At 53.3% G+C, this 20,770-nt stretch overlaps 8 protein-coding genes across 8 annotated transcripts; 5 read left to right on the forward strand and 3 right to left on the reverse strand.

The window, feature by feature from the left end:
- Nucleotides 1-132: 132 nt before the first annotated feature.
- QC764_709580 (uncharacterized protein) lies at nucleotides 133-1,881 on the reverse strand (the record flags this gene model as incomplete). The annotated part of the gene is made up of 1 exon (XM_062950579.1): nucleotides 133-1,881. The coding sequence occupies one exon, from the start codon at nucleotides 1,879-1,881 to the stop codon at nucleotides 133-135; it is 1,749 nt and encodes a 582-aa protein (XP_062796608.1).
- Nucleotides 185-4,992, forward strand: SWC5 (swr complex subunit). Its single transcript, XM_062950581.1, has 2 exons — nucleotides 185-4,234; nucleotides 4,290-4,992. The coding sequence occupies exons 1-2, from the start codon at nucleotides 3,906-3,908 to the stop codon at nucleotides 4,945-4,947; spliced, it is 987 nt and encodes a 328-aa protein (XP_062796609.1). The 5' UTR covers nucleotides 185-3,905; the 3' UTR covers nucleotides 4,948-4,992.
- Nucleotides 2,236-3,274, reverse strand: QC764_709590 (uncharacterized protein; the record flags this gene model as incomplete). Its single annotated transcript, XM_062950580.1, has 2 exons — nucleotides 2,236-3,160; nucleotides 3,219-3,274. 2 exons carry the CDS (start codon nucleotides 3,272-3,274, stop codon nucleotides 2,236-2,238), a joined length of 981 nt encoding a protein of 326 aa, XP_062796610.1.
- A 91-nt stretch (nucleotides 4,993-5,083) lies between the features above and the next one.
- QC764_709610 (uncharacterized protein) lies at nucleotides 5,084-6,476 on the reverse strand (the record flags this gene model as incomplete). Its single annotated transcript, XM_062950582.1, has 3 exons — nucleotides 6,120-6,476; nucleotides 5,864-6,063; nucleotides 5,084-5,749 (listed from the first exon to the last, which is right to left on the reverse strand). The coding sequence occupies exons 1-3, from the start codon at nucleotides 6,214-6,216 to the stop codon at nucleotides 5,084-5,086; spliced, it is 963 nt and encodes a 320-aa protein (XP_062796611.1). The 5' UTR covers nucleotides 6,217-6,476.
- A 40-nt stretch (nucleotides 6,477-6,516) lies between these two features.
- On the forward strand, nucleotides 6,517-7,654 carry QC764_709620 (uncharacterized protein; the record flags this gene model as incomplete). The annotated part of the gene is made up of 3 exons (XM_062950583.1): nucleotides 6,517-6,779; nucleotides 6,841-6,919; nucleotides 6,976-7,654. Exons 1-3 carry the CDS (start codon nucleotides 6,746-6,748, stop codon nucleotides 7,652-7,654), a joined length of 792 nt encoding a protein of 263 aa, XP_062796612.1. The 5' UTR covers nucleotides 6,517-6,745.
- Nucleotides 7,655-8,473: 819 nt separating this feature from the next.
- Nucleotides 8,474-8,843, forward strand: QC764_709630 (uncharacterized protein; the record flags this gene model as incomplete). The annotated part of the gene is made up of 2 exons (XM_062950584.1): nucleotides 8,474-8,544; nucleotides 8,669-8,843. The coding sequence occupies 2 exons, from the start codon at nucleotides 8,474-8,476 to the stop codon at nucleotides 8,841-8,843; spliced, it is 246 nt and encodes an 81-aa protein (XP_062796613.1).
- A 692-nt stretch (nucleotides 8,844-9,535) lies between these two features.
- RPA49 (DNA-directed RNA polymerase I subunit rpa49) lies at nucleotides 9,536-11,379 on the forward strand (the record flags this gene model as incomplete). The annotated part of the gene is made up of 3 exons (XM_062950585.1): nucleotides 9,536-9,680; nucleotides 9,740-10,053; nucleotides 10,113-11,379. 3 exons carry the CDS (start codon nucleotides 9,536-9,538, stop codon nucleotides 10,944-10,946), a joined length of 1,293 nt encoding a protein of 430 aa, XP_062796614.1. The 3' UTR covers nucleotides 10,947-11,379.
- A 795-nt stretch (nucleotides 11,380-12,174) lies between these two features.
- Nucleotides 12,175-18,203, forward strand: YTA7 (TAT-binding protein-like protein 7, AAA ATPase; the record flags this gene model as incomplete). The annotated part of the gene is made up of 3 exons (XM_062950586.1): nucleotides 12,175-12,526; nucleotides 12,634-15,772; nucleotides 15,843-18,203. Exons 2-3 carry the CDS (start codon nucleotides 12,740-12,742, stop codon nucleotides 18,201-18,203), a joined length of 5,394 nt encoding a protein of 1,797 aa, XP_062796615.1. The 5' UTR covers nucleotides 12,175-12,526; nucleotides 12,634-12,739.
- Nucleotides 18,204-20,770: the final 2,567 nt, after the last annotated feature.

Consider the following 20,770-nt stretch of genomic DNA (forward strand, 5'->3'; position numbering starts at 1 on the left):
CGGCCACACACAACCCTGTCACGATTCCTCAGGGTTATGAGTAAGAGCAACAATCAATTAATTCACTTGGTATCTGACTATTCAATGTACATTCTCAAACAATGCTCATAAATCATCATGCTCCCCATCTCTTCACCTCTTGACCCTCTTCCTATCCGGCCCCTCCTCCCCCTCCCCATCACTCGTCTCAGCATACTGCGTCACCGGCTGCGTCTTTGCCCACGCATTGGTAAACATGGGATCCTTCTTGGCAGCATCTGCGTATTTCAGCAGTGCTTCTCTCGGATCCTCGTGCAACATCTTGCTCAGTGGGATATTCTCCGAAATATGCTTTGCGTCTGGCTGACTGCGCATAAACGGTGTGATTGTCTGCATCTGAGGTCTCATCGGATCTCTCGACTTTCCGGACGCCGTAACACCACCCCGTTTGGTTCCTCCCAGAGCCCCTGGTGCCACGATGGCATCTCCAGAAATACCCGAGCTCTGATCCATGATGGCGGAGGGGTCATCGTCGATGTGCCGTACCTTCGGGGCCCGGGACATGACCTCGAGGGCACCGCGATGGGACTTTTCTGGGTTGTAGAGAACATGTGTCTCGGAGTTGGCAGAGCCCGTGATGATTTGGTTGAGCCTCTCGTGCCAGTCTACCACAATGAGCGGGACACCGGGTGTGATAGGTGTGACGTGCTCTGGCCTGAGGTTTCCGGGGTTCAAGATGTGAAGATGCCCTGATGCCGAACCAGCGATGATGGACGAGGAATCTGGCGAGTATTTGATGTTGGACATGGGGTAACGGTCAGAGGTGGAAGGGTGCTCAATCTTGACCAGCGGCTGCTTGAACTTGCGTGTGTCCCACAGCTTGATCAGCCCATCACCGCCCCGAGTAACCACCATCCGCCCGTCGGAACTGATATCAATACCGCCCGTCCATGTATCGGCCTTGTGCGCATCTCTGATTTCCGCCGCTGGTCGTGAGAATGGCCCGTTTCCACTGTACATGACCAAGGACCCATCCAGCGCAGCAGAGACGATGACCGGCGCGCCCCCTGATGGTGGAGCACCCCATGCCACCGCCGTCATCCTTGTCCGCCCAGCACACCCAGGTGCTTTGGATTTGAAGACAATAACCTCCTTCTGACTCCGCTTGTTGTTGACGTCCCATATTCTCAATGTGCTGTCAGAACCTGCCGTGATGCAGAAATTCTGATCGGTCGGATGCCATGTCCCAGTCGTGACCTCGCCCACATGGCCTTTGGTGTGGTTCATGTCGCGCAAGTACATATCCCCCTTGACAAACTCGGTCAAGACATCGCCATCCCTCGACATAATCTTGGCTTGTGGATGCGCAGTGACACACAAGAATGCGCCGCCCGAATGCCGACTAAACTCGATATGCTGGATCGGATGGGAATCTGTCGAGCCCGACTTGTTGCTCCCCCACGGGTCCACACTCTTGAACGCTCTCAGGGTCGTCGGCGTCATGGACGAAAAATCGTGAAACTTGATGGTGCCATCGAGTGACCCGGTCAGCATGCGCGCGCCAGCTGGATCGAGCGCGATGCTGGTGACGGCGCGGTCGTGGGTGGTAAAGACAACCTCGTGGCTGACTGGGAATCTTGCGGCTTCGTCTTCTTCGTCAGACTCGGAGTCATCATCATCGTCGTCAGAATCGCTGTTACTGTCCGAGTCAGAAGCAGCCTTCTTCTCTTTTTTTTCCTTCTGTGGTATCTCGACCTTTCTTCTTGTCTGCTCTATTTGCGCCGCAATGTTTGCTTCTTTGGATGTCTTGCCAAACGACGTCGGCATGAAGTTGCGCATGGGATCATTAGGAGCCAACTCGGGCTCCTGGACCCAGTAGTCGTCGCTGTCGCTGTCGGCCATTTCTGGGCTGTAGTTGGGCTTAGCTAGGGTGGAAGAGCTGGGGACGTGAGGACCAAGTGTGACGTCGAAAGCGAGGGGTGCTGAATGTTAAAGTCTAACCGTTCAAGTTGGACCGTGTCTGACAACGTCTTGGCGCGTTTGTCGCCAAGTCTTAGCGTCTGGGGTGCCAGGTTGGCGGGAGCACCCGGGATCCGATCTCAAAATGCCAAGCGATCTTGATCATGTCGACATTCAGGGGTTGGTTGGGTTTCGCTTTTTAATCCTGTCTTATCTGTCTTTAAGTCTGTTGATTTTGTTTGCTGCGAACATACTATCTTGCTCTTTACTTGGGTACAAAGCCTTTCACCGCTTGTCTTAGGCAGCAGCAGTAACAGTCTGGGTCTGCTCAGCCTGCTTCTTCAACGCCTCCAGTCTCTTCAACTCCTCCAGTCTCATCTGTTCCTGGATTTTGACCCTGAGCGGAGTCACTGCTTCTCTCGGCCCAGTAATCTTCCACCCCGGCAGCCTATCCTTCCCCAGCGCCTTCAACGTAACCTTCTCCACAAGACTGTACTCCTCCTCATTGTCCCGGTCAAAGTTCATCGGCTCCTTCAACGCAATAGGTGGGTTGGTGATGATTCTCACTCTCCTGAGCGAGTTATCCGACGGCGCATGGAGCATGAGAGGGTGCATCAGATACACATCCCCCACTTTGCCGGTTGCCTCGACAAACGCCCCGGGTTCGCCAGCACAGCTCTTGGCGCAGTTGTTGAACCAGTCCAGGTTCTCTTGTTGGTTGAAGTTTGGTGCGCCACGGGGCTCCATTCTTGGGCAGACACCGGCTGGGTTCTCGTACAGGTGCTTTGCGATCTTGGGGATGGCAGGAGGGCAGATGTAGGTTCCACCACCGTGATGCTCGATATCTGTGAACAGGGGTGTGACAAGCAAACCCTGCTCTCTGCTGTCGAGGTAGTGTACGAAAAAGTCCCCATCGACATGCCACTCGGGAAAGTTTTCGGGAGGGACAGGCTTGTTTTCTCCTTCTGGGGTTCCAAGGTTGACGATGAGGGAGTCCTTCCAGTACTTGAATGCTGGGTCGATGCGGTCCTCCCCGCCGCAGATCTCGCAGATGGCTGCCCAGGCCTTGGGGGCAAAGGTGGACGAGTCAAAGTCAAAATGAGAGGGCATGTTGGTGCGGAGGGTGTGCCATGTTGATTTGTCGTTGGGGTCCATGCCCAGGCGAGTCCACACGTTGGAAGTTATGGTCTCTGCTTGCTCTCTGGTGAAGCAGTTCTCGATTCTATAGGAAGGAGTTAGGAATGAACGGGCCAAGTAGAAAGGACATGGCAATGGCTTACTTGACCCAGCCATGCTGGAGGAAGTGCTCCTTTTGTTCGGGCGTGAGGGCTGACATTTTGATATGTGATGGCTAACGTACGAGAAGCTGGGGGTTGATGAAGCTACCTCCTCCTCCTAACTCACACAACAGTTCCCACCACCACCACCCACCCCTCCTTTTATGCTACAAACCGCAGGAACTTTCATGCCTTATCCCCGGACTCGTGATCACTACACTCCACGGGCACGTCGTGCCATGGCGGATCCAAGACGACGACTGGCCGCTTCAAGATGCGGGGCACGCCCTACCATTTTAACCAGCAACATCTCATTGGACAACTTGACACATGTCGGAACCGACGGGCAGGACAAGCTTTCCCAGGTTCGAGATAGCGGTATTGATTGGACCCGTGAGCCGGGTTCACTTGTCCGGGAAAGACTGATAGTGCTATCATCGCTTAGAGACCCCAGGCCGTTCCCACGTAAGATGATGTGCAACCGATGCTCTTCACAAACAGCCGATGTTGTTGAGGAGAATGAATCCCGGAGTTAAACCTAAGCGGGGGAGGGGCATCATTACGACCGCCAAGACACGCCGTTGGTGAGCACAACGCGGCAGGCAACCGAGGAACTTTGGACGCGATCCACTTTATTTCTTTCCTTCCATCATTGTTCGAACCAGTTCAAGAGCAGATACACAGTTCGAAATGGCGCCTCCGGAAGTAGACCCTCTCGAAGAGGAGTATGTTTCAGAAGAAGACTCCGACTTTGCCCCCGAAGACGATAACGCGCCAGCAGCAGAGGAATCTTCAGCTTCTGCCGATGAAGATGAAGACGCGATTGCGAAACCGACCGCGAAACGAAAACGCCCTGCCGGTGGCGATGCAGCAGAAGATGCCGGTTTCGAAAACTCGGGCGATGAAGCTATAATATCCAAGGGTCTCAAAAAGAAAAAGAGGAGACAAACAAAAGAAGATGCCGAGGACGAAGGAGGCGAGGGCGGGCTCATCAGGACCAGAGCCCAGCGTGCGGTAGAGTAAGTCTACCTGGTAATCCCTCCGCCATTTTCATCACTGACAATATCACTACAGAAAAGCAGAAAAAAGAGCGGCCGTCTCCACCGGCCCGGTAACCATCGACGTCGATGCCCTCTGGGCGCAAATGACCAGCGAGGCCGCCGCACCCCAACCACCATCACCACCACCATCACAAGAAGAAAAGCAACAGGAAAAAGAAGCAGGAAAATCATCTAAGGAAACGGCCGCGGAAAAAGACCTCATCAAAATCAAACGCACGTATAATTTTGCCGGCAAGGTCCACACAGAAGAGAAACTCGTCCATCGAGAATCAGCAGAGGCAAAACTCTACCTCGCCGAACAGGCCGGGAGGACAGACACGACCGAATCAGAAGAACCGACCCGAAAACTCAAAAAGGCTTTCCGGTCCGTGTTTGAGCCGGTGATGCCGATTGATCCGGCGACGGGTCAGAGGAGAAGCGATCTTAACTTGGGGGTGGCATCTAGGCTCAAGGCAAGAGAGGCTGCTGCGGCCAAGGCCAAGAAGTTGAATACTGTCGAGAAGAGCAGGATGGACTGGGCTGGGTTTGTGGATAAGGAGGGGATCAAGGATGAACTGGAGCTGGCGGGGAAGAGCAAGGACTCTTATGCGGCCAGACAGGACTTTTTGGCGAGGAGCGAGGCGTTGAGGGAGGAGGAGGCAAGGAGGGCGAGGATGGCTGGGAAGGTTTAAGGGGGATTGTTTTGTATCATTTTCTTTTTTACAAGGGCGTTTAGGAGTTTTATATATACCCACCTCAAGTTGGTTAGGATAATATCTAAAACCCGATTTACAATTCTCATTTCGTACCATATCTTGACCCCTTTGTTCAAAGCTTGGAACTATCAATCCTCATCCCCTCATCATCCTGCTCCTTGACCCTTAAATCAGGCAACACCTCTGGCATAATCCTCTTTGGGTTCGCCCCCGGTATCAGAGAGTACTTTCCAAAATCCGTCACACCCCTTTCCTCCCGTAAGAAATCCTCATCAAGTAACAACTCCCCATTCACCCTCTCCGCCGGCGCGTCCAAGATTGCCAATATGGCGTCAGAGAAAATAGTAGGCTTTCTCAAATCCCGTTTATACTCTTGGTCGCGTCGTGTGAACTGTTCTGTCGCGGCGGATTCGATGGCGACGGCGGGCCAGATGCCGGTGATGGCCATACCTTTTTGGCGGTTTTTGTCAGGGAGCGGGAGGGCTTCTCGGTCGAAGTCCATTGCTAGGCCTTTGACAAGGACGGACATGCCCACTTTGCCGATTGCGTAGGCGGTTTTTCCGCGGAAGAAGCGGGAGTAGATTGGCGGGGAGACGACGATTATCCGGCCGCCGAGGGGGGAGGATTTGAGGTGGGGGAGGGAGTGGTGGAGGGTGATGTAGAGGCCGGTTGGGTTGACGGATTGGAGGAGGAGGAATTTTTTGAGGGGGGTGGTGGAGAGGGGGCCCCAGTGAATGGCGCCGGTGTTGTAGATTAGGACGTCGAGTCTTTTGTGGGACTGGGGGTTGGTTAGTTTGGGATGTGGTGAGAGGTAGGGTGAAATAGCTGGTGGGGTGAAAAGGTGGTGGTTGGGGGTTTGTGGGTGATGGGAAATGGGGAAGGGACAACATACAGTGATGATATCGTGAATGAGATTCTCGATGGAGGTTTGGGAGGTTGTGTCGACTGGGATCGCGGTTGCGGAGAGGCCGAGCTGGGTTATCTCGAGGGCGACGGTGGTGATGGTTGATTGAGGGGAGTTGGGGTCGGGGGGGAAGGGCGAGAGGGTGGTGAGGGAGGAGAGGGGGGTTGTTGATTTTGCGGAGACGATGACTGGAGGGGGTGTTAGTGGTGGTGATACTGGCGTTGATGGTGGTGGTGTGGCTTACCATGGTAGCCAGCTTTGGCGAGGTCGATGGCTACTTGACGGCCTATGCCCCTTGAAGCGCCTACTACGAGGGCTATGGGCTTGGTCGATGTTGACATCTTGGTGGTATTGAAGGGATGGGTCAGGGGTGTAAGTGCCGAGCTGTTAAGCGTGAGGGCGTGTAAGTGGTGAGATCGCGAGTGAAGGTCAAAGCACAACAAGAACCATCAAAAGCAGCTCAATAAATACAACTTCATCAAAGTTACATAACCGAAATCTTCGGCAAGTTCTACTTGACAATATCCACCTAGTTTGAAGATATCCCCATGGGATTACTGATCATGAAGTTGTCAACGAAAGGCTGGGGGTTCACAAAGGCACCCGGCCGGCAGTGGGGCGGCTGAGCCGAGGCAGTGGCGCCGTTCCCTTCCCCTTTTTGGCACGCTTCCCCAGAACCATCACCCCCTGAACAATGCGGGGGGGGGTGGAACCTGGGGAATGTCCCAGGCATCTTATACAAACCTCCAGTTTCCTATTTCACAGTGCTTTTCATCTTTATATCTATATGTTTACATATAAGTGCGTTCGTGTGTGTCTGTATCACTATTGAAGCGTTTCATTGTACCATACCCATGTAAAACAGTCAAGATGGGCGGTAAAATCGACTGCTACCTTGACATAGGTCAGTTCTCCTCCCTCAATCCCTTCCCACCCTCATATCAATCACTCACCATCACATACAGCTTCATTATACTCCTACCTCGCATACCTAGACCTCCTCCGCAACCGCCCCATCCTCGCCTCCCACGGTGTAACCGTCGAGTAAGTCCCCTTTCCCATCCCCTCATCCCCTCCCTTATTAAACACCCCCCCCCCAGATTCCACCCAACCTTCCTCGGCGCCCTCAACCAAGCAACAGGCAACAAACCCCCCTGGACCCTCCCCGCCAAAGCCGCCCACGGCCCCTTCGACGCAGCCCGCTCCATCGCCCGCCAGGGCACCTACCCCAACGGCAGTCCCCTCAACATCACCTTCCCGGAAAACCTCTTTATAAACGGGAAAACCATCCTTCCCCTTCGTGCCCTGCACTGCATCAAGTCCAAGTTTCCCCCAGAAACCTTCGACCAAACCCTCCTTTACCTCTTCCACATCTTTTGGTCACCTCCCAATCTCAACCTTACTGTCCCTGAAAACCTCAAGTCAACGCTGTTGGCTGTGCCGGAGGGGTTCTCCGGTCCTACGGCGAATGATGTCAAGAAGAAGAAGTTGTTCAGTGCGGAGCAGGTGGAGGAGATTATGAAGGGGGCTCAAGCAGAAGAATTTAAAGGGAAGCTGAAGAAGACGACTGACGAGGCGTTGGAGAAGGGGGCTTTTGGGGCGCCGTGGATATGGGCTACGAATGACAAAGGGGAGGGGGAGCCCTTTTTTGGGAGTGATAGGTTCCATTTTGTTTACAAGCATTTGGGGTTGCCGTATAGGGATGTGGAGGTTTTGGCTAATGGGGATGATCCGAAGTGGGGGAAGCTTTGGAGGAAGGAGAATGGGGCGAAGTTGTAGGTGTGGTGATGTCGGATGGGGAGGAGGGCTTGGTTGGCGATGCTGGGCTGGATAGTGTCACCATGGCCAGGTACTCTTTAGACCTACTGAAACCAGCTGCCATCTATTGTGTGCACTTTCCTGGCCAGGGCGGTGCCGTCCTGGTGTGCATCAGCAAAGGTCTCTCGTGGTGGTCGTGTTTTGGAGGGTGAGGTCATTTCAGGCTTGTGATGAGACGTTGAAAACATATATTGACTGTTCATGTGCTTGGTTACAGTTGCGAGGACATGTGCTTAGGTTTCCAACTTAAACGAAGAACTGCTGTTTGTATGGATGCAAAAGCTGCACGTTAGAATCTTATAATTAGCTCTGGACGCAATGTCCAGCGCTAGGCTTGACAAGGAGCTGTACCGTGTCACCCAAATGCTTCTCTCACTTTAAAGAAGTCCTTCTTGGGCATTGAGAAGACCCGTCCATCTCATCTCTGCTGCTGTTCAACAAGGAAGGGTGAGCAAAGTGACCCGAAATGACGTCGGCCACTGTTCGTCGCTGGCAGCTGACCAGAGTTGTCCCCCACCACAGAGCAGTTCCCGCAGCACTCCGCACAGACGGGAAGGGAGCTTGGGCCTTGTTCAAAGAAATCACCTGATCTGCCCCACAGGGTTCCTGCCCTGCCTTGCCCTACCTAGTTAAGTCAACTTCCCCTCCCGAAAAAGCATCCTCTTTCTTCCCTCATCACCAACGCAATCACTCATCTGCGAAGTAACATGTAGGTGCCCTTCGACAACAACAACACCCTCTCGCCTTCCTGTGCTAATTAACACATCACCAACAGTCAAGATGAGAGCGAAGTGGAGAAAAAAGAGAGTTAGACGCTTGAAGCGCAAGAGAAGAAAGATGAGAGCCAGATCGTAAGTCGCACAATCCACCCATTCCTGGTCTACTACAGCTACTGACAGTCGCCCACAGCAAATAAACGACTCGCTTTCTCGACCTCAATCAGTCTCCCAGTAACAATTGAACCTGGGCCATCAGCGAACTCAGCACCTTGGTCGTCCCTTTCGACTACCACGGCGACGCAAACCGTTCTTTGACTCTGCCCGTCGTCAAGTGGGCCAATAGGTCTCGGCAACCACCCCGAGTCTTCAGCAACCACGTTCTCCCCGGGACAACACTTTACAACAATGGCATTCACTGCGCGGAGGTCTGATGGATCATGAAAAAATGAATATGGCTGGTTGCACACCAATCATGGGTTGAGAGGACAATATGGGCGTTTATGGAACATTGGGCAAGCTTTATGCTATTTCATAGGACTGCAGATTGGGGTTTATGGTTTGCAAGAATTGACATATCTCGAGCTTGAGAAACAACACTTTGTGCTCTACTGTTGCGTGCTCGTGTGATCAAATTGTGTTTCAGTCGTGTGCCCTAGTTATTGCTTTCTCGACTTTTCGCTGCCAGAGTCGCAGCGAACTTTGCTTTCATGTTTTATCTTAAATCAGCTGTCAAGACCCATTGGTGGTCAATGTAACTTGTCACGATACTGCGACTCGACGCGATCTGTCTGGCTGAACAAGGTAACTCGAGTCCTATGCGCCGACTATGGTATTTAGCTAATCTCATCAAGATCGAATAATTACAGCAACTAGCCCAAGCTCCCAGTTCACTTGAAGCTCAAGCTCACTCGAGCCCACCCCAGTATTTTAGCGACTTTTGCATTTCGTCATGGTGGGTGATGGGTGTGGGGAAGCCCGGAACTTTTGAAAGCGGTGAACCCGCAGCGGGTCTATTTTCCGGCAGAAAAAAGTTGCCCGCTGCACCCTTTGTGCTCCATCTGCCACCACCTTGCGATTACGAACCGAGAAGTTATACCCAAATTCGCAATTCCACACAGTCAAAATGGGCGACCCATCCGAAAAGAAGAGAAGGAGAGCCGAGGATGACACTCCAAAGTCCAAGAAGAAGAAGTCTGAGGGCGCCGGTGCCGCCATGGAGTTTTCAATAACCAAAGTCCACACGCCGCAGGTTTCACCTCCTGTCGTAGGTATGGACGATTGCGCATTTTGACTGATTCCAGAGACCTGTGCTGACTTGGTAAACCAGCCGTAACACCAGGATTCCTTCTCCGCGACAAGCACGCATTCGATGTCTACGAAAAGGTCCCCCAACAGGCCAACAAGCGCCGAAAGAGCGGCGGTATTCCCCAAGCGCCCGAGATGGCTCTCCACTCCTCCACACACGTATCGATAGACTACACGGCCCGCGAGACCGAGCAAATGCTCAATCACTATCTCGCCATTGTGGATCCAAAGACCAAGGAAATCGAAATCATTTCAGCCAAGAAGATGATGGTGCGACACAAGGTTCGAGCGCAACAAGAGGAGCGCAAGGAACCAGGGGAGGAGAATGTTGCTCAGGTATATTCTGTTATGGAAGAGCTGGTTTGGTGCTCACCAAGGCTTACCATTGTGTGCAGACCAACTACGAGAGGAGAACAGCGCTCGGCGAAGAGTTCGGTACTAGAAAGGCCAAGAAGGCGCTCAAGTCCGTCGCCGATAATGCCATCATGGCCTCGACCGACAACTTGGGACAAGCTGAGAACACCATGTTGCAAAATGTCAAGGAGGTGTTCGCCAAATCGGCCACTAAGGAGGAGCTGCAAGCTGCTGTCGATCAGGTCAGACCAGTGCCCAAGGGCAACTACAATGCCGAGCACATCCAGGATGTGTATATCCCCAGAGAGATCATCGGATCCGAGATTCTCAACGCGGTGCCGGTCATGGATTGGCAGGAAGCTGTTCGCAACAACGAGGCTGTCAACGTTCCTTCGCGTTTTGTTGCCCACCGCATTGCGCGTGTGGCAGCCAACAAGGAGGACAAGGAACGGTTGCAGGTTTTGCGATATCTGTTGTGGGTCATCATCCTCTGGGTCACTACCGGGAAGGGCAGGGAGCGTGGTACCAAGACCATTGCGAAAAGGGACAAGCTTCGAGAGCTTCTGTCCCCAGCGCCCGAGGTGGTCATTGAGAATATTCGTCGAAAATTCTCAGATAATGGTGTGATGCGCAAGGAGCACATGGAGCTGCTCATGACGCACTGCTGTGTTTTTGCCAGCATCATTGACAACTTTGAGGTCAACATGAACGACCTGAGAGAGGATCTCAAGCTGGAGCAGAAGCAGCTTGCCCAGTACTTCATGGAGGTGGGTGCGCGGGTCAAGCAGTCCAAGGCTGGCGGCGTCATGAAGCATATTGCCAAGTTGCAGCTGCCACTGGTGTTCCCCAGGATTCGGTCAGGGGCACGGAGATAATGAGAAGAAACGGTGCGGTGCGGTGATGGGAGATTGGTTGAGGTGCAACGAAACAGTGTTGCTTTAATCAGGCGCTGGATTGGGAAAATCATGTTGCTAGGCGTATTTTGGACGGGTCAGGAGAGTGTGTGGAGGTGCATTTTGACGGGCAGTTCTGCTTGAGCGGTGGTGAGCCTGACAAATAACAAGCCAGGACTTACATCACCAAAAACCCTGGGCTCAGTAGAGAGAAACAGGCGGAAACATAGAGAAGGGGATGCTACATACAGCGTTGGAGTTGTTAGTCTAAAGTCGAGTCACAAATGTGGCAAACAAACAAGTGAAATAAAGTTTAGAGCGATCTTTCTGCCGTCTCTGCAAAGACATGTATCTGTGTTGCACGCTCTTCCGGTTGCAGGTAGCTCTGGTTTCTTGTGATATGCAAAGGGGTGAGAAGGCGGGGGTGCACCCAGCAAGGACGGTGTTTGTTCAACCCCCCTCCCCCTTTTTCCAGCAAAGCAGAGGAGAGACCCCTCCCCCTCTCCGTCGCCTCCTCCCAAGCAGAGAGTGGCCAAGCCCAGTCAACCCTGCGCTTTCAACCGCTCACACAGACTCTGGTCCACGGCAGGCAAAAGCCAACGGGGCAGGGCAGTTCTTCGGCGACCGGATCCCCTGGTCGGGTGCTGGTCGGGGCGAGTCTTGAGCCGCACACATCGACTGCCACGTGGGAATCTGGTCGGGTTCTCTCTCCACACAACCGCAACCACCTTTTCTCGATTGCACACTCGATCCCATGACGACATTGTAACTGTCGCGATAGACACGTCTGACTGCGCTTGAAACGCGTTCTTTTTGTGAAGCTGTTGAATTGGAGGTTGGCTATGGCAGATCGTATATTGATGATGAGAGACAGTAGAAACAATCAAAATAGACAGCATAATGAGCGCTGCTGATTCAAACCATTACATCTTGCTCTTGATGCATCTGGTGAGCACAATTGATGATTTTCATTGCGACGCGTCGACCTGACTGCACAGCGCTTCTTAATTGCCATTTTTCTGAAGTGATTCACAATGGGTTGCTGCCTGCAGGGGCCTCTGACTCCACTCATGCCCTGTTTCGTGGCTTCTTATTGGCTGGAATGGCCGTGTCAGCAGCCAACCGGGCACCACGCGAAAGGCAGAACACGCGAACCTCCGCCCTGACAAGTGCGTTTTTCCTGCACTCAGACTGGTTTAACCCGCCACGGGCAAATCCAAGAGCAAGCAGAGTGCTCGTCCCGTCACCACCATCAACTCTGCACCAAGCAGAGCAGACACCTCCCCGTCTTGCTCCGTTCGCGACAATTACCAATTGCTGGGACGACAACCTTTTTCTTTTTCGCGTCGCATCCATCGATGCATCTGTCGCCATCAATCATCCATCACGAGCTCAGCTTACCTCAACCAACTGCAAGTTCCAAGCGATTGCCCATTCACGACCACTTCTGCCTCATCCCATGTCCAAGAGCCGCAGTCGTGAACTCCCGACTTACACCGACTCTGTATACCCCATTTGATCGCTCATGCCGCCTATGAATTGATGAGACCTGAGCGAACAACGTGAGTATCCCTCCCTTGCTACCATCGAAGTCATAGCTTCGTGCCGATTGCATCCTACATCAGCGCATGTTGCTTGCTTGCTTGATGCTAACCGCACACCTTTCCAGTCTCGAGTCCTGATATTAACGACACACGTTACCCTTGTTGTACCATTGTACCATCAAACTTTGGCCTTTCGCGTCATCCCATCCCATCGAAAGAGGAACTGTCAAGATGCCCTCAAAGCGCAAACGCGATCCCCTTGACGGATTCGACCCTAACAAATCGGATTCGGAGGACGAGAACTTTGATCCAACAGAGGACGCACCAGCGCCACGACGAAGCGCCAAGAAGTCGCGGTCGACGAGGACCAAGAAAACAGGAGGAGGCGCTCGCGGCAAGCGATCCAACAGGTACAGAGGGTCCGATATTGAAGACGATGATGAGCCTGAGGATAGCGACCTGGAAGATTCCTTCGCCGACGATGACCATGATGACCACAAAGACGAGTCCGACGAAGATTTGCCCACCAATGCCGCCGGTCGCCGCGCGAGGAAGGCTGCGGTGAAGCACCAATCCTACAGAGAAAGCAGCGCTGAAGAGGAGGAGGAGATCAAGGAATCCGGTGACAGTGCCAGCGAGCTGGAGAAAACCCCAAAGAAATCGGCCAATAAGCCATCAAGAATTGTTGTGCTCAAGACAGCACAAGCACAACGATCATCCAAGCGTGGAAAGGAGGAGCCACCATCAAAGCCACCGCCGGCACCTGCTCATCCAACGCGCCGAACTCGCGCCCGTACCGAGGAGGTCGAGGAGCCACTGTTTGAGCTGACCAACTCTGGGAGACACGCACAGCCAGCTCGGGGAGCCTCTAGGAGCAAGAGCCCAGAAGCATTGGCTCGTGCGACTCGCGGAAACCGCGGAGCTGGCAAAGGCCTCAAACAGCCACCCCAGCCCACCATCGAGGAAGCAACGCAAGAAAGCGAGTCCAAGGACGAGGAACCTGCCGCGGCTATGGAAGGAGAGGAGGCAGAGTCCGTGACTAAGGGTCGGGGAGAGGAACCATCTCCAGTTCGTGGTGATGTCGAGCCAGAAGTCCCAGAAGCCCAGCCAGAAGATGAAGATGCTCCGATGGAAGATCAACCTGCAGAGGCCGCCGAATCTGCCGCGCCATCCGCAGCAGCCGATGATGAAGATGACGATGATGACGATGTTCCAATCACCAGAAGGACACGGGGTGCGCGAGCAGCTGCGTCACAGCCCGCCGAGGAGGCTGCGGAACCAGAACCGGAGACCGTCGGAGGGGGTCGCCGTCTTACACGAAAATCGCGCCTTCGTGGAAAGAAAAGTTTGCAAGAGCCTAGTAGCGACTTCGAACCTGGTGAAGAATCTGCCGATCACATGTCTGCGTCAGAGGCTCCTAATGAGGAGGCACCCAATGAGGATGATGAGTCCACTCCCACACCTCGTCGTGGTCGCGGCTCTAGAGCTGCGAGTCGACGGAGCCGTCGTAACCAGCGAGATTCCGGGGACGAAGAAATCGAACTCGACAAGGATGAGATGGCCGAAGAGCTGGAGGAGCTGCGTGAAAGTAGTAGATCACGGCCCCGCCGAACTCGTCGCAGATCACCGTCCATCCAGTATGAGGAACGGGAAACCAAGAAGCGTCGCACAAAGCCGGTCAACTACAGCATACCTGCCATCGACCCTGCTGCTTTCGAGGTTGAGGATGATGATGCCGAGCCAGCTGCCACGCCTGCCAGAAACCGCAGAGGTGGCAAGAGCGGCGGCACTCAAGCCTGGGAGCGTGCTCTCAACACTACGTTTGGTCCGTTCGGCGGTGGTGGTGGGGCTGGTTCCCTACTCAACGGACCATGGGGCACTGGAGCTACCGGTGGTGTAGACTCTGACAGTAGTGACGACGAGATGAACATGCGCTCTGGCGTTGGCGGTACCGTCGGCATGACGCCTACTTCTGCCGCGCCACCAGTCGGTCTCTTCAACCCTCTCGGTTCCCATAATGATGGGCCTGGAGGTATTGGGAGCGCGACTCCCCAAGTCGGCAAGGTCAAGAATCAAAAGGCGTTTGCTGACGCCGATCCTCTCGGTGTTGATATGAACGTCGACTTTAGCAAAGTTGGCGGTTTGCAGGGTCATATCGACCAGCTGAAGGAGATGGTTACGCTTCCGCTGCTGTATCCTGAGCTCTTTACCAGGTTCCACGTCACGCCACCTAGAGGTGTGCTGTTTCATGGTCCACCTGGCACTGGTAAGACGCTCCTTGCCAGAGCGCTTGCCAACTCTGTTGGTCATGGAGGCCGCAAGATCAGTTTCTACATGCGAAAAGGTGCTGATGCCCTCAGCAAGTGGGTGGGTGAGGCTGAGAAGCAACTTCGGTTGCTGTTTGAGGAGGCGAGGAGGACACAACCCAGCATCATCTTCTTTGATGAAATCGACGGCCTCGCGCCCGTGCGATCCAGCAAGCAGGAGCAGATCCATGCCAGTATCGTATCGACGTTGTTGGCGCTGATGGATGGTATGGATGGTCGTGGTCAGGTTATCGTTATTGGTGCGACCAATCGACCAGACAACATCGACCCTGCTCTTCGCCGACCGGGTCGCTTCGACAGAGAATTTTACTTTCCTCTGCCTGATTTGGAAGGCAGACTTTCCATCCTGGACATTCACACCAAGGACTGGGGTCTGTCTCCGCAGTTCATGAGGGCGTTGGCGGAAAACACCAAGGGTTACGGAGGTGCTGATCTGAGAGCACTCTGCACCGAGGCTGCACTGAATGCCATCCAGAGGACCTACCCGCAAATCTACTCGTCCAAGGAGAAGCTTGTTGTCGACCCTTCCAAGATTACGATTTCGGCGACGGACTTTATGATTTCGGTCAAGAAGATGATTCCCTCGTCTGAGAGGTCGACTTCGTCGTCGGCGGTGCCGCTCCCGAGGACGATTGAGCCGCTGCTGAGGAACCAGCATAAGGCTTTGATTGGGGTGTTGGATAATATTCTGCCGCGGGAGAAGAAGATCACTGCGTTGGAGGAGGCCATGTATGAGCCTTATGCCGATGCGGATACTGGTTTTGCGCGGGAGGCGGCGCATGCTGAGTTTGGAAGGTCGAGAGTTTTCAGGCCGAGGTTGTTGATTTCGGGGCTGCCGGGGATGGGGCAGAATTATTTGGCGGCTGCCATGTTGCATCATTTGGAGGGGGTTCATGTTGAGAATATGGATGTGTCGAGCTTACTTGGGGATGGAAGGGTGAGTTTTTTTTTTGAGTTTTTTTATCTTGTTGGGATGATGTGAAGGGATGATTGCTAACTGTTGGTAGCCTGTTGAGCAAGTGATTGCCAGCCGATTTGTCGAGGTCAAGAGGCACAAACCGGCGGTTATCTTCATTCCTAATGTTGATCTCTGGTTCCGCAGCATACCGGAGGTGGCTGTTGAGATGTTCAAGACTCTTATCATGCGCATCCCGCCGTCGGACCCGGTTCTGTTGTTGGGCACTGCCGAGTGCACTCCTGAGTTACTTGATCCAGAGCTTTTGGTCAAGCTGTTTGGGTTCTCCAAGAAGAATCGGGCCGTGATTGAGCCTCCTGAGAGATCATACCGCCTCGAGTTCTTTGAGAACTTGCTTGTTCACCTGAGGAAGTCGCCGCACGAATTCCCCGACCCTGCCAACCGCAAGAAGCGGGTTATTGAAGAGCTCCCTGTTGCCCCCCCTCCACCACCGAGGACCCTCACCAAGGAAGAGATCAAGGCTCAGCGCAAGGCTGACTTGCACCACCTCAATCTTTTGAAAATGCGGTTGCAACCGATTATGGATCAGATTCACCGCAAGTATCGGAAGTTTAGGCAGCCGGTCATTCCCCTTCAACAGATTGCGTATCTGTTTGATGAGCAGGATCCCAACTTTGTCCGGCCTGATCTTGCCGAGGGCGAGCACAGGCCGTATGAGATTGCACGGGACAAGGAGGGCACTGAGGGCATCAGGGACACGACCACGGGCAAGTTTTTTTACAATTTGGAGACCACCACCATCGAGGAGAGGCTTGCCAATGGGTATTATGCCCGGCCGCATGATTTCTACAAGGACATCAACAGGCTTTACCTGGATGCGAAGAATATTGGTGACAAGGACAGGACACTCAAGGCCAATGAGCTGAGGACTAACGTCGAGGTGGATGTGCATGATATCAGCACCTCGCTGGCGAATCAGGGGATCAGGTTTGACGAGATTTACGAGAGGCAGCTGCAGAGGGTCAGGGAGGCGGAGGAGAAGGCTAGGAAGAGGAAGGTTGTTCACTCGGTTATTGATCTGATCCAGTCGGATATTCCGGGTGATGGGGATAGTGACTCTCAGGGGCCCGTGGGCATTGGTTTGCCGCTTTCGCGCAATGCGGGGACGACGGCGGCGAGGTTCCAGCCGATTTTGAGTCCGCCTTCTAGGGGCCATGGGGATTCGACGCAGTCGAGGCCGTTGACGAACGGCACGCCGGCGTCGAAGGTGGGTGATGGGGATGTGCAGATGGGTGGGATGGATGAGGATACTCAGCCGTTGACTGGGAGGGATTTGATTTCGCCGCTGCAGTGGCCCATGCCTAGGAATGTTGGGGGTCCGCTGGGTGATTCGGCGAGAGCAACGGCGGGGAATATGTCGCAGCGGTCTGCTATCACCTCTGTTCCGCCGGGTATGTCACCGTCGGCATTATTGAATGATGCTTCGACGACCAAGACGTCGGACCCGTCGACAAACCACTCCAACAACTGGAGCACACAACAGACCAACGGCACTACGGGGCAGAACAACCCTGACGAGACGTCCCAGCTGGAAGACACGCAGTCTCAAAGCATCCACCCAAGCGGGTTCCTGGCTGGACAAAGCCACAGCCAAGGCTCATCATCAAGCAGCCAAGCCTGGGCGCACTCCCAGGCAGCGGGCATAGCACAAGGGATTCTCCAACCTAGGGGTGGCGTCCCGCAGGTCACAGCTCAACGAACGCCCTCCCATCCCTTGTCCAACGTCAACCGTGTTACCATTTCAGAACAAGGCTCCCCGACCTCGTCGCAAAAACCCGCGCCAAAGGCCGCGGCAGCACCTTTGGCAAACATCCTCAACGACGAGAATGCCTCCTCTAGCGGTGGCAAACCCTCCCAAAACACCCCCTCGACAACAACAACAACAACGACAACAACAACCACTTCCGGACCCCTTACCGTCGTTTCGGGTGTTCCCACCCCGGGATCAAAGGGATCTCACCACTCATCTCAGCAACCTGTCCTGCACGAGGGTCGGCTGTCAGAATTTCTGGATATTCTGGCGGACAGGACAGCGGGGTGTTCGATTGAACAGCTGGAGCAGATTTACCGGGAGCTGATGGATGAGATTTGGCAGAGCAGGCACGACTGGAACAGGATGGCGGTGCTGAGCCGGGTGGCGGGGGTGTTTAATGATGCGATTGGAGATATCGAGTTTGTGCAGGGGGTTCTGGTGGAGGAGGAGAGGGATGAGGAGGAGGAGGAGGAGAAGAGGAAGGGGAAGGAGAAGGTTTTGGAGAGTGTGGAGGGCGGTGGGAGGCCAAGTCAGGGGAGTTCGCAAGGACGAGGGGGGGATGGGTTTTGGGCTGGGTTGGGTTTGGTGGGGAATACGAGGGGGGAGAAGGAGCAGGAGGGGTGGTTTTATTTGCGGTGAACTTTTGTTAGGCAGGTTTTGTGTATTATGATGGGGGAATATGGGATGGGATGGGAAGCGTGGGTTTTTCTTTTTATGGTAGTTTGGTGGGGGTATAAAATTTGATCTTTGTAGTGGTTAACGAGTGCATTGAAAAAGAATTCAAAGGAAGGGGGGTGTTTTTGCTGTCATTGCTGTCGTTGTTGATGGGGATTGCTTCGGCGTTGGGGGTTTATCAAGTTTGTGTAGGTTATGTCAGTCAGGCAGGGGTGTATATTTTGGTCTCTTGCGTCAATTTCTGTTAATTTATTTAGAGAGAGAGTTGGGGTGGGGGAGATAAAAGAATCGATGAAATTGAGTTATGGTCTTTTGAGTCTGAGGTTTTGTGATTTTGCCTAACCTATTGACCTTCTCCTTGGACAGCTGAAGTTTAACCTGGGGGTGAAGGGGGGAAGGGGGTGGTTGCTGTCGTGAAATGTGGATATTTTTGTCCACCGCAGGGCTGTTGTCGGTATCAGACCTTTCCAGAGGGAAGTCGGGAATGCAATGCTGTAGCCGCTCAAAACCTTCTCGTGGAAATCCTTGAAATGACTTGAGGATCAAAACCCCATGTACTACGGTCTGGTTCTATTGCGGGTTGCTTATGAAGAGAGACGGGGGGAGGGGAGAACAAGAGTTGAGAAGAAAGAAAACAGGATTAAGAGAACTTTGCAGAGTTTAAGGATGTCATGGGCTTGAGTAAAGAGGTAAGAAGTCTATCCTTGATACCCAACGAAATAGAGACTGCGGTTGGGAACAAGGGCTGGGTTAACAGGTCTTGAGCCGATATTGAAGATAGCCAACAGGCTTTTTTAGTATACGGTTCAGACTCTTGGAAAGATGGTCAACAGTGCTTTAAAAAGACAGGTAGTGAGAAGGGGCCTGTTAACCATCCCTTCTTCGCAACCTCTCTACATTTCCATTCGCTTACTAATAAATCAAGCCCACATCACAAACTCTCAACAAAACACATCACACCCCCCCCCCTTCCTCCCCCCATCTCATATCAACCCCTCTTACCGCCCACCTCTAGCTATCGGAAGCCTATTGGTGTTGTTGCACCGTGCTCTCGGTAGTTGATCTCGCCGCTGTACCTCGGTAGGTAGCATCAATGAGCACCCAGAGCACTTAAAAATGTCACTATTTCTCGAGAGGGAATAGCAGACTGCTCGGTTTAAACAATTGGTTCGGCTGGGGATGGGGTAGGTGAGGGTATAATTGTGGGTGGACTGGACGGTGGTTGAGGTGGTTTTCGGGTGAGACTGGCTGTTGTTCAAGGTGGTCTTGGGGTCAGGCTGGGTGGTGGCCGAGGTGGTCTCGGGGCAAGACGGGGTGCTGTTAGAGGTGGCGGTTGTGTCGATGGTCAGGGTGAACGGGGATCATTGGCGTGGGAGTTGCGTGTCGGTTCTCGGGCTGAGTGTCGGGGTGGACGCGGTGGAGGTGGCCGGCGTGGGAATTGGACTTGATGTTGCGGCCGTGGTCGGTGTGCTGGCCTGGTTGCCAATGAAAGGAGGGATAGTGGTGTTTGCAATCCGGGTGAGAGTCGAGGTGGAATCCTCTGCTGCTGTCGTGACAGCTGAGAAAGCCGGCTCAAACTTGTTGACCAGGTCTTCGAGTTGTTCAATGAGTTCTGCTTGGCTTTTGATCTTTTGATGTAGCTTGGCGACTAGAAGGGGTCGTTTAAGCCGCTGGTGTTGGCTTCATGTTCGGTCTTGGTGTTTTCGCAGTCTCGTAGTGCTTGGTCCGCTCGATTGAATGTCCAGAGATATCAAGCCAGTAGTGAGCCCAGGAATGGTAGAGATCAGCCTTTTTTTCGGTCTGGGTGCAAAGCGGGAGTCGATTTCGGTTTTCGGTCATGAATTTACTCTATGTGGCATCGAAGTACCTTTGCAGGACTACGGAGGACAGGTAGTTCATTGCCTCCGGTCCCATCCCCTGTCCCATCTTTCAATGACCACGACAAGCGGTGTTTGGCATGATGGAGAAAGTGGTCAGCTTCCAGTAGTAAGGTATAAAGGCGAGTTCGATTGTGATGAAGCACAGGGGAAAGAGGAACAAGCGCAATGTTTTTGGTTGAGAAGTATAAATACCCTCTCAGGAGTTTTGGTGGGTCATTGACAAACCGGCGTTGCACCACTCCTAGCTGGCCACCGGACAGCTTGCTGGAATTACATCATCCAGCGGACTCCCCTTTTGATAGGTAAATAATGACACTTTATGTTTAGTCTGAAGCCATTCAAAGATGGTCAAGAAGCCTTAAATGGGAGCTAGTAGAAACCAAAGGATACCCTAGTCAACAGGCGGGATATAGTCCACACGCCAAAAAAACAACCAAAAAAAAAACTTGAATGATAGTCAACAAACCTATTTCCTCACCAGAATGGTAGAGGTCAACCGTCATCACACGTAGCTGATTTTCATGACTGGCTATTTTGTCTAGGACGGGAGAGTGGGAAGGCTGTCAAGCACCTGGTTGCTACAGCACTTCTCTGAAGACTTGGACACCAAAAGCACGGCACAGTCGAAGTAGGTAGACAACTTCCAATTCA

The sequence above is a fragment of the Podospora pseudoanserina genome (genome assembly GCF_035222485.1).
Source record: "Podospora pseudoanserina strain CBS 124.78 chromosome 7 map unlocalized CBS124.78p_7, whole genome shotgun sequence".
Lineage (NCBI taxonomy): Eukaryota > Fungi > Ascomycota > Sordariomycetes > Sordariales > Podosporaceae > Podospora > Podospora pseudoanserina.

What these genes read in the sequence shown, in the direction of transcription:
- SWC5 (XM_062950581.1), top strand. Translation starts at nt 3,906, where the DNA reads ATGGCGCCTCCGGAAGTAGACCCTCTCGAAGAGGAGTATGTTTCAGAA. An exon ending in AGAGCCCAGCGTGCGGTAGA is followed by an intron (nt 4,235 to 4,289) that starts GTAAGTCTACCT and finishes ATATCACTACAG; the next exon opens with AAAAGCAGAAAAAAGAGCGG.